Consider the following 12,293-nt stretch of genomic DNA (forward strand, 5'->3'; position numbering starts at 1 on the left):
ACTGCTGTCCAGAAGGCCATCATTGACACCCTCAAGCAAGAGGGTAAGACACAGAAAGAAATTTCTGAACGAATAGGCTGTTCCCAGAGTGCTGTATCAAGGCACCTCAGTGGGAAGTCTGTGGGAAGGAAAAAGTGTGGCAGAAATCGCAGCACAACGAGAAGAGGTGACCGGACCCTGAGGAAGATTGTGGAGAAGGACCGATTCCAGACCTTGGGGGACCTGCAGAAGCAGTGGATTGAGTCTGGAGTAGAAACATCCAGAGCCACCGTGTACAGGCGTGTGCAGGAAATGGGCTACAGGTGCCGCATTCCCCAGGTCAAGCCACTTTTGAACCAGAAACAGCGGCAGAAGCGCCTGACCTGGGCTACAGAGAAGCAGCACTGGACTGTTGCTCAGTGGTCCAAAGTACTTTTTTCGGATGAAAGCAAATTTTGCATGTCATTCGGAAATCAAGGTGCCAGAGTCTGGAGGAAGACTGGGGAGAGGGAAATGCCAAAATGCCTGAAGTCCAGTGTCAAGTACCCACAGTCAGTGATGGTCTGGGGTGCCATGTCAGCTGCTGGTGTTGGTCCACTGTGTTTTATCAAGGGCAGGGTCAATGCAGCTAGCTATCAGGAGATTTTGGAGCACTTCATGCTTCCATCTGCTGAAAAGCTTTATGGAGATGAAGATTTCATTTTTCAGCACGACCTGGCACCTGCTCACAGTGCCAAAACCACTGATAAATGGTTTACTGACCATGGTATTACTGTGCTCAATTGGCCTGCCAACTCTCCTGACCTGAACCCCATAGCGAATCTGTGGGATATTGTGAAGAGAAAGTTGAGAGACGCAAGACCCAACACTCTGGATGAGCTTAAGGCCGCTATCGAAGCATCCTGGGCCTCCATAACACCTCAGCAGTGCCACAGGCTGATTGCCTCCATGCCACGCCGCATTGAAGCAGTCATTTCTGCAAAAGGATTCCCGACCAAGTATTGAGTGCATAACTGAACATAATTATTTGAAGGTTGACTTTTTTTTGTATTAAAAACACTTTTTTTCTTTTATTGGTCGGATGAAATATGCTAATTTTTTGAGATAGGAATTTTGGGTTTTCATGGGCTGTATGCCAAAATCATCAATATTAAAACAATAAAAGGCTTGAACTACTTCAGTTGTGTGTAATGAATCTAAAATATATGAAAGTCTAATGTTTATCAGTACATTACAGAAAATAATGAACTTTATCACAATATGCTAATTTTTTGAGAAGGACCTGTATAGAATTACCGGACTACCACAATATTGTTATAAAAATTATGCTTAGACAAAAATTGAATTCGCTATGCATCTGCCATATACTTCAGCAGGTATTTTCATATCATATATATATATTGTGTGGTGTATAACGTTATAATGATATAAAATTACTTATGGCGTGATTTCATTTGGACCATAAAAGTACTGTTACTGTTAACTAAACTTTTTTTTTTTATTGATCTAAAGCTAAAATAAAATGTAAATATGTAAACAAAAATTAGAAATGTTCCTTTCGCAAATAACATAAATTAAATAATTTTGCCTTAAAATACGTTTGAGTTAAAGTACAAAAATGACTAGAATTAAAACAAAAAAAGGCTAATAAAAATTACAAAAACATACAACAAAATTACTAAATTCAAAATTAAAATGAAAACTAAAAATATAAAACTAAAAGCTACTTTAGAATATTAATAAATACTAGATAGACTTGAGATAGACCATGAGAATTTCTGAATGACAATCAATTTCTGGCAACATAAAACATGTTCTTAAAAACAGTACGGTAGCCATTGACTTACATATGGAAAAAATTACAATGGCAGTCAATGGCTACCATCAACTGTTTGGTCACCAACATTCTTCAAAATGTCTTCTTTTGTGCTCAACAGAAGAAAGAAACTCATACAGGTTTGGAACAACTTGAGTAAATGATGACCGACTTTTTATTTTTGGGTGAACGGTCCCTTTAATGCGACCAAAACAGTCCAGATTCTGTGGCCGGCTCTCCCTCCCTCACCTGTGGAATGCTGCGAGGGAATTCCAGCTGCTGAGAGAGAGACTTCCTGTTGCCGTAAAAGCCTGCGGTGGCGTGGGCGGGACACGGGAACAGCTCTGGCGTCTTCATAATGATGGTATCCAAGTCTCCGATCCAGTATGGGTGAACGCCTAAAACCATGTGGATATGTGGAGTTACATAAGACGTGCTGTCAATGTTGGACGATGTGAACAGCACGTGAGCATCAGTGTGGCAAGAGTACAACATCATATGTTTATGTTCAGGAGCACAAAAACATGTTCACATCTCCTGTGCGATATTCTCAAGAGTTCATGAAGTTATGTAATGAGTGCAGTGTTGCATGTGTGTAGTCAGCGCTTAGCTGGGATTAGCACAGTTGAGTTATACTATAAACAAATACTGAGAGATGGATTGGGATAGTGCTATGACTCTTGTGTTCATGCAGGTTTGTCTCACTGGTGGAGTTGGAGCGGGATCTCTTGCAGGACGTCTCTTGGCAGCTCTGATCCTCGTTGTTGCAGTTCTTGCTGTCATCTTCTGACACCTTAATAATTGGCATCTGCAAACATGCACATGGTATTAGTATGCTAGAAGAAATAGTATTCTAGAAATCATTTAGAAATAGGGCTGGGTGGTATGACAAATACGGTAGATATGTGTCGACCGAAAGAGAATGTACTGTATTTGATTTCAGTGTGTATATCAGTGGACAATGCGGCATTATGTTATGGAGCAAAAAAATGCAGATTAATGCAAAAACGCACAACGAGATGTGTCCCAAACGCTTCTTGGATTATCCTAAAAATTATCACTTGGTTATTTAATAAACCCTTTTCAGTTATATTGTCAGTAAATGTAACTATATGTGAGTCACTGTGTAATTTATTTCTCATAATTGTATTTATTAATCACATTTGCAACTTTATTTCTCATAAATGTGACATATATAAATGTGACTTAATATCTTGTTATTGCCATTTTATATCTCACAGATGACGTTATTCTCTTGTAACTTTATTTGGCATTATATGTGACCAGGGACGGATTATGGGTTGTGTGGGCCCCTGGGCAAAACGTTCGCGAGGGCCCCCCCCTTAAAAAAAAACAAAAAACGCCAGCATTGTCTGGGATGGCTAGTTGTTACGTCATCATGCCACTTGTGGGTCCAAACTAGTGCGGCGTACGCGTACCGTGTTGTAAAAGCAGAATGATGTTGACAAAACTATCTTTTGCCGCTTTTTACCTCGGAAAAAGTGAAAAGAAGGTGGCTTAAGTTGATACAGTAAGTTGGATCTCAAATTATAATCAGTACAGCCTAATGCCATTACCTCACGTTAATGTTAGCACCAGGTTACCCATCTCTGTTTATAGAGACAGGTAGCAACGTAGCACAACCAATGTGACCCTGGACCACAAAACCAGTCATAAGGGTCAATCTTTTTAAATTGAGATTTATACAAATCACCTGAAAGCTGAAAAAAAGGCTTTCCATTGATGTATGGTTTGTTAGGATCGGACAATATTTGGCCGAGATACAATTATCTGAAAATCTGGAATCTGAGGGTGCAAAAAAATCTAAATATTGAGAAAATCGCCTTTATAGTTGTCCAAATGAAGTTCTTAGCAATGCATATTACAAATCAAAAAATAAGTTTTGATATATTTCCGGTAGGAAATTTACAAAATATCTTCATGGAACATGATCTTTACTTAATATCCTAATGATTTTTGGTATATAAGAAAAAGGGATCATTTTGACCCATACAATGTATTTTTGGCTATTGCTACAAATATACCCCAGCGACTTAAGACTGGTTTTGTGGTCCAGGGTCACATATCTTACAATGCGTCTAACTAACATTGAAAAGTTTCAGTAAGATTTGTTTTAAAAAAAAAAATGATAAAGTGATCAAAAGTAAAGACATTTATAATGTTACAAAAGGTTTGAATTCTGAAAAACAGTATGAATATACAATCAAAGTCAAACGTTTGCATACACCTTGCAGAATCTGCAAAATGTTCATTTTGTCCACAAGAGTACATAGTTGAATTTATAAAAATGACCCCATTCAAAAGTTTACATACACTTGATTCTTAATACTGTGTTGTTACCTGAATGATCCACAGCTGTGTTTTTCCCTCAGCTCCCACAAATTATTTGGTTTTCCATAATTTTTGTGTATTTGAACCCTTTCCAACACTGACTATATGATGTTGACTCATATGCAACTATTACAGAAGGTTCAAATGCTCACTGATGCTCCAGAAGGAAAAACCATGCATTAAGAGACGGGGGGTGACAACTCTTTGAATTTGAAGATCAGGGTACATTGAACTTATTTTCAATGTTTCAATCAATTTCTCATTGATCTTCTGGGAAACATGTAAGTATCTTCTGTAACTTCTGAAGTGCAGTACTAAATGAAAAATAAATAAATAAAGATATTTAGGCAAAAAAAGGAAAATGTACACATCTTCATTCTGTTCATGCATGGTTTTTCCTTCTGGAGCATCAGTGAGCATTTGAACCTTCTGTAATAGTTTCTTTGAACCTTCTGTAATAGTTTAATAGAGAGTCCCTTAGTTGTTCTCAGTGCGAAAAAGATTTTTCTGAAGAACAGCGAGAATTTTAACTGTTCAGGACAAGCAGGGTACTCATGAACAACTATAACTAAACAAATCAAGCTTATAAAAACTTTTGAACAGGGCCATTTTTAAAAATTCAACTTATTTTCTCTTGTAGACTATATGTAAACGTCTTTTATGTACTTATGCATTTTGTATGATCCCTCTTATTTTGGTAAAATAATTAACCTTTTGCAGATTCTGCAAAGTGTATGTAAACTTTTGCCCTCAACTGTACATACATACATGCATACATATATACAAAATGTTTCTTGAGCAGCAAATGAGGATATTAGAATGATTTCTGAAGGATCATGTGACACTGAAGACCGGAGTAATGATGCTGAAAATTCAGAATTGAAATCACAGGGATAAATAATATTTGAAATTATATCCAAATAGAAAGGATATTTTTAAAATTGTAATAATATAACATAATATTACTGTTTTTACTGTACCTTTGTTCAAAAATTGCAGCTTTGGTGAGCATAAGAGACTTCAAATAATAATCATTTAAAAATCTTACTGACCCTAAATGTTCAAACTGTATATATCTCAAAATATGATAAAAATTAAGATATAAATAAGGCAGAAACTGGCATCGATAGCGTATCCATTTCAGTCATACCACCCACCCCTCTTTCGAAACACAACATATGACCCTAATTAAGCTAAAGATCACTTTGAATCTGAGGATTTTCCAGCTGAAGGGAAAAACAGGGTATGCACCCCACCTTCAAGTTATTGTTGTTTCCCATTGCCTCCTTTTCTCCATAAGTGTAGCCAAGCTGGTCTGATTCACTGACATTAGCGAACAGAGCTCTGCTTTCACATGGAGAGAAACCCTGCAGTACAAATAACAGATAAACATGCTACGATTCTCCTCAAAATCTGAATGGGTCGTACCAAAAAAAACCTGTACCATTCTGTACTATTCATACTATTCTGTGTCTCTTTTCCATCCTGAATTAAATTAGTTTCTGCTGCATCTAGGATCTGCTCAGTGTCTTGAATGGATTCTGTGTTGGTTAAGGTCTGTTTAATCGCATTTGACTTGTGTGTTTCAGATCTGCTCAAAGAGAGGTCAAACCAAATATGCTTAGCTGGTTATGTGCGGTTTGCTAAGGTAAGCTTCACTATTACTATTACTAATACTTATACTTAGGGTCAGTCATTTGGGGAAGTCGTGGCCTAATGGTTAGAGAATTGGACTCGTAATCGAAAGGTTGCGGGTTCGAGTCCCCGGCCATGGCTGCCCACTGCTCCGGGTGTGTGTGTGTGTGTGTGTGTGTGTGTGTGTGTGTGCATTTGTTCACTACTCACTGCTGTGTGTGTGCACTTGGATGGGTTAAACGCAGAGCGCCAATTTTGACTATGGGTCACCATACTTGACAATACGTCACGACTTTACTTTACTTTGAGGAAAACCAAAACCCATGAGTATTAAACTTTGGTTTTAACTTGTCTCACACCATTTATGTTGCTTTTGGAGGAGAAGTGTATTTTTATTTTTCTAAGTGATTAGACATATAATGTTTTTACATTAAAAAAGGATCCAAACCATATCTAGTGAATTAATGATAGGCTCTTTTGACTTATGCCAGGAAATACCCACCTAGTTACCATATATTTTAAAAATATGTTGTAAACAGTGAAGCTCAAAAATAATAATAATTAGTTTCAACCTTCATATACCAAAATAGACTTCAAAATGTATTTCGAGGGCAAGGCTAAATGCAAATATAAAAATAAATAAAAAAAATCCTAGAGCAAAATTACTCACTAGATTTATAATGATTTATATATTTAAATACATAAATATATGTGTGTGTGTGTGTGTGTGTGTGTGTGTGTGTGTGTGTGTGTGTGTGTGTGTGTGTGTGTGTGTGTGTGTGCGCGTTATGTAAAAAACAATAAAAAACATGGCCAAAATATGCATTGTTAAATATGTTTACATATAATTTTAAACATTTAACAAATATTTTTTTGGCTATTTTATGTATATTTTAAACGTATTTGAAAACATATTTTCTGTTTACATAAAGTTTACATAATTAATGTAAACCTCATGAAAACAGTTGACATTCATTTTATCTTCTTTTTGTAATGTTTATCTTGTTTGAATAAATATAACCTATATCTCAGAACTACAAAGTAAAATGGTTCATTTTACTGAAAATAATCATGCAATGATTAAAAATGTTTCAGAAGGCCTGAGTTCCTACATTTTTCCAAAGCAGACAGTTTCCTGATATTTTTGAACTTCACTGATTAGTTTAAGTATTTCTGTCTAATTGAAACCATTCTAAACTAAACAGCAAGCTCATTTTGTTGGATTTTTCAAATTAAACAAGAACAATAGATGGTTTGTTTCAGAGAAATATCCTCCTGATTTTTGCATGGCAATGTCCGCCTGCTGTCAGAGGCATAGCTGAGTTTGTGGGAGTGTAGGAGTTATTTGGGATCTCGGCCGAATAATGCTTAGAATAGACACCCATCTATCCCAACCCACAGAACTGGCCTCAGATCAGTTTAAAGGAATGTTTTGATGTTTGTAATGGACAAACAGCTGATAAAGTCTTACTTCAGTGCTGGTGGTCCTACACACAGTCTTCAGCACGGGCCTTTTCTCTGGATCAGCCTCCAGTTTTGTTTGATCGCTTACAATCTGTCCATTAAATGGGGCAAGTCTGTCTCCAAAGTAGATGTAAGTGTCCCTAGAGACAGAAAACAACAAAACATGTGTATTAAGGCACTTCTGTTTATGCTGTAATATGCAGAGAGCTGAGTGTATGTGCGGTGTATGTTTACACACATGCATTTTTTATGGGAACATGTGAATAGGACATTTATTAGAGGGTTCAACAGTAAGGATAGACAGATGGACCAGGGTCAGTGTGAGCACTTATATAAGTGATATATATATCATTATTATTAATATTTTACTACAACTATAATGCATTATTATTATTACTGTCATTGTTATTATAAGAGTTAATTAACATTTGATTATTTTTAATAAATTAAATTTTATATATAATTAATAATAATATAATAATATAATAATAAATAATATTATAATTTTTATTTAATGTATATGATTTTATTTAGTTATACCATACACATTTATTATTATGATTATTATTATTAAGTTAATTAATAATACAATTACTTTAATTACAAAATATTTTTATTATTATTATTTAATTTAAAGAATTTTATTTAGTCACACCATACAGTTCATTTATTATTATTATTATTGCATTAATAAGCATTTTAATTTATTTTAATTAATTGCAGTTTATAAAAAAATACTGTCAGTTACTTTCATTTAATTTAAATAATTTTTATTTTGTTGATTTTATTTTAGTTCCTCAATACACTTCATTTACTATTCTTATTTTTTTTAATTTAATTTACATTTTAATCAAATTTAAATATTAAATATTCGATTACATTATTTAACCTTTAATAATAAAAGTTATAATTTGTAAATAACTGCAAGTAACACATTGAATTAAAGATTAAATAAACACTGAAATATTAATTCTTGTAAAATGTTTTTTTTTTTTTTACAGTGTATCAACTATAAAACAAGCTTCTGTGAAATTACCTGCTCATTTGACCCAGCAGAAAGATCCTTATAGTTGAACCCTGTGTTTATAAAGCAATCAAAATGAGCTGATTATTACCTGTGTAAATCTTGTCCAATAGATGCACCATTGTTGCTGGACTGAAGTTTGTTATCACCCGCTTGCAGACCCTCCTCCCGCGTGGCGACACACATTCTCCAGAAACTGCTTTCCTGTTCCAGAGGAGCCGTCAGATCAGTTAGACAAGGGCACTACTATTCCTCCATATAAAAAGAGCTGTTAACAACCAAAAAAACTCTACGGTTTGACAGCTGAGGGAAATGTGACCATAATAGCTGTGCTTTATTAGACCATGAACCACATCAATGACCTTTACAGGCCCTGCTATAAAGAGCTGCAATGTTTCACAGAATTAACTAGATGAGAGTTAAAGAGAGCAGGAGAGAGCAGGGTAACTGCATATGTGAAGGGCTTAGCAAACAAAAATCATCATGATCAAAACTGTCAAGTGCTGGTAAAATCTTCAGTACCGCTTTTGCTTGAAATACCATACTAATATACTACTATATACTATTTCTGCAGCATGCAGTATGCTTGCTGTGCACAGTATGCAAATGTGCATGAAATATTCAATTGATCAATTGTGAAACACTGTATACCACAATGCAGTATGGTTGACTTGACCTTTCATTGTCAGTGTTATAAATAAATCATTTGGCAGTGATTTTTACATCTGCTTGAGGTTATTTCACCTTAATGGCGCAAGGACAAAAAAAAAAAAAGAGTAATATATATAATTATACATAGAAGTAGGAATTATAGGATATATGTATAGATTATAGGCTATATATATATATATATATATATATATATATATATATATATATATGTGTGTGTGTGTGTGTGTGTGTGTGTGTATATATATATATATATATATATATATATATATATATATATATATATATATATATATATAACAATTTAGCATTTTGACATTAAATAAATAAAAAGTTAATACAATGAATATTTATATATAATATTTTTCTTGCCGTTTTATTTCACCTTAGTGCAAAGGATACTTTTACAAAAAGTATTTAAAATTATTATTATTATTGTTTTTCAATTAGTTTAAATTTTTTTTTAAAAACTATAAATTATATATAATATTTTGTGCAGTATAATCCAATGAATACCTTGTATGCCAAACCAAACCTTAGTGCCAAGGGTTAACAAGCGATTAAAATGTTAAATTATAGAGAGAGAGAGTATAATAAGAGATTATAATATTTATATTATTATATAATAATTTTTTTAAATAATTTAATATTTAACATTTTCTGTACCACTCACTTTTAGAAAGTGATAGATCATATTACATTTTTTTTCTGCAGTGTTATTATTTTGGCACTATCTAACTGTAGTTAAAAGGAGCAAAATGAACTGTGGTTGGTCTTTTTTTGTTTTTCCAAATTGGCTGGTTTTGACCAGAATATAGGTTACAACGTGTATCGGACTTTATGCTTTAAATCAGTCGTCTGACTATATCATTCCTCTCTGATCCATAAAGTCCCAGCAGTGCCATTACAGTAAATATAAATAAAGTAAATGTTGTTTCAATGTTGTGCAAAGGTCAGGGGGTGTTTTATCAGTATGTTATGATTTAAGACTTTACAGGAATGTCCTATATGAGCGCTGCGTTCTGTGTCTCTCTGCATCACAACAAGCTCTCTTTTGTGCAGGAGTAATGAGTTAGGCAGAACCACAGAATCTCCCATCACACCAGCCATGTGATAATGATTCATTTCAGCAGGAGACATCCCTGTGATCCAGGCAGGCAAGCCAGAATTAAGATTGCACGGAAACCTTTTGAGAAAAACTCTGGCATTCTCAGATATCATCTGCAGAAGATCATACAAGCGTCATAGTTCAATGCTGTATATTATGTCTATGTACATAATAATTTTTAGATTTTACATAGCTTTTAATTTCCACAGTCTTTCATATGAACATACTGTGCAAAATTTGTCATTTTTTGTAAAATTGTTTTTAATTTTTATTAAATTACTACATTTTTAACTGTATTTTTACACACACACACACATATATATATATATATTTTCTTTCTTTCTTTTCTTTTTCTGCACAACTCACTTGCAGAATGTCATACATGTTATATTATTTTTTTCCTGCACTGTATTATTGTGGCATCATCTATTTAATAATTAAATAATAATATATGTTGTGTTTTAAGCTTGACTTTTTCTTCATTATGTAAACATTTCTTTTAATATTGTGTTTGCAATGTACTATATAATAAATAGACTTGCTTTGCTTAATAGATGAACACTTCAGTGACTGGTGGACACATGTGTTTTGTTCTATGCAATCCAAATATTATATATTTGCTTATATTTCATTCATGAATTAAACATGACAGGAAAGCAGTGCATTAACAACTTCTGCAAAGTTGTTTTTTAAAGTTTTAAAAATTTAAAAACATCTATAGCTACCCAGAGTATTCACATTTGGAAAAAGAGGGATGGAAACTTAAATGCAGGTCTGACAGAAGTTCATTCTTCTGTGATGTCATCAGATGCAACCAATAGGCAAGCCCAGCTGCTGTGAACTAATCATTAACACATACCTTGATGGAGAAGGACCTCCTCATAGTTCTTTTGGGGGCCTCTTGGCCCCTCTGAGGCGCCTGGATGCTGACGCTCCTCGTCATGTACTTTTCCGAATTTCCCATGGACCCTTCCAGCGGGTCCCTGCGGTGTGTCTCCTCCAGCCCGTCGTCCCAGGGCTCACGGTACCTCTCTTCTGGGCTGGACGCGTCCTCATTGGTGCTGGAGCTGCAGATGATGAGCGACCGTGACAGGATGGCCAGTTTCTTGGAGCGCAGTCCCGCTTTGCCCCTCTCCATCCTCTTGGTTCTCCTCCTGTGATGCAGCTGCTGGTGGTGGGTGTTTCTCAGAGGCAGGATGGCCACAGAGGGAGGTTCTCTCCCAGGATGCATCACTGCTAATGGAGGGGGCCGCTCTGCAGACAAGAGCAATTAGAAAATTCAGTTAGGAGTATGTTCTGCCATCCTCCCATAGCCTAAGTGTTCTCAGAAATCACCGAGGCTACAGATGCAGATAAGAGTGCTTTTCTTCTCTGATCCATGACGGAGGCAAAAAGAGAAAGTATTGCCCCATGACTGTGAGACAGTTTGTGTGTGTGTGTGTGTATTCAAAATGAGGGAAATACACAAGTGAAATGGAATGCACAGACATGAAAAAGTAAAAATAATACAGTACAATGAAATTGAAAGAGAAATAAAAAAATAAAATATAAAACAAATCTGTCATTATTTACTCACCCTCATGCTGTTTTAATTCCAAATTGTAAAAAAGTTGGATATAAAATAAAAATTATTTCAGTAAATTTTTACAAGAAAATATACTGCAAAAGTTTATTTTTCAAAGTTGTAAATAACGATTACTGAAGTACTGAAGTTTAAAAGAAAATACTATTTTAGTCTTTCTAATATTTCACATTCCTTCATAATTGTTTGTGAAATTTACTATCAATTACTATCAACAGTCAAAACTGTTTATACACCAATTTTATTTTCAGTGTACTTCAAAATGTTGCATTTAATTCAGTGTTACTTGCCATTCCTTTGTATTTATTTGTGAAATTTACTAGCAATTTCTGAGTGAAAGTTGTTTGAAAGTAATGCTATACACCATTTGTTTTTTCAATGCATGCATATGCTGGGGGTTTTTCAGTGAAGCACACAAGAATGCATCATGCAGCTATTTTTCAGACAAACAATCGTTCAAAGTGACAAAGTCTTCAAAACGAACAAAAAAGCACCATGAAGTCCCATAGTACTTGAGCTTTTTTAATCCTTTTTTGGAGTTTGACAGATACAGTCACTTTAATCTGTTGTAATAAAGCATAAAGATACTTCAAAATATTCCTTTTGAAGGAAAAAATAACATCACACAAGATTGGACTGACAAGGGTCAGTAAACAAAGACAGA

The 12,293-nt window shown here is 34.6% G+C and overlaps 1 protein-coding gene across 2 annotated transcripts in view; it reads right to left on the reverse strand.

The window, feature by feature from the left end:
* LOC306884325 (pro-interleukin-16-like) overlaps positions 1–12,293 on the reverse strand; it is a 43,514-nt gene that overhangs the window by 21,959 nt on the left and 9,262 nt on the right. Inside the window, exons 2-7 of one of the 2 annotated variants that reach the window (XM_079440082.1) lie at positions 10,907–11,301; positions 8,362–8,474; positions 7,254–7,386; positions 5,404–5,514; positions 2,501–2,603; positions 2,045–2,193 (exon numbers count right to left, since the gene is read on the reverse strand). In XM_079440082.1, the coding sequence (XP_079296208.1) occupies positions 2,045–2,193; positions 2,501–2,603; positions 5,404–5,514; positions 7,254–7,386; positions 8,362–8,474; positions 10,907–11,301 (1,004 nt within the window). The remainder of the gene's footprint in view (positions 1–2,044; positions 2,194–2,500; positions 2,604–5,403; positions 5,515–7,253; positions 7,387–8,361; positions 8,475–10,906; positions 11,302–12,293) is intronic. The other variant, XM_079440083.1, reaches the window with a different exon arrangement.

Source organism: Barbus barbus, assembly GCF_936440315.1.
Source record: "Barbus barbus genome assembly, chromosome: 2".
Taxonomy (NCBI): Eukaryota; Metazoa; Chordata; class Actinopteri; order Cypriniformes; family Cyprinidae; genus Barbus; species Barbus barbus.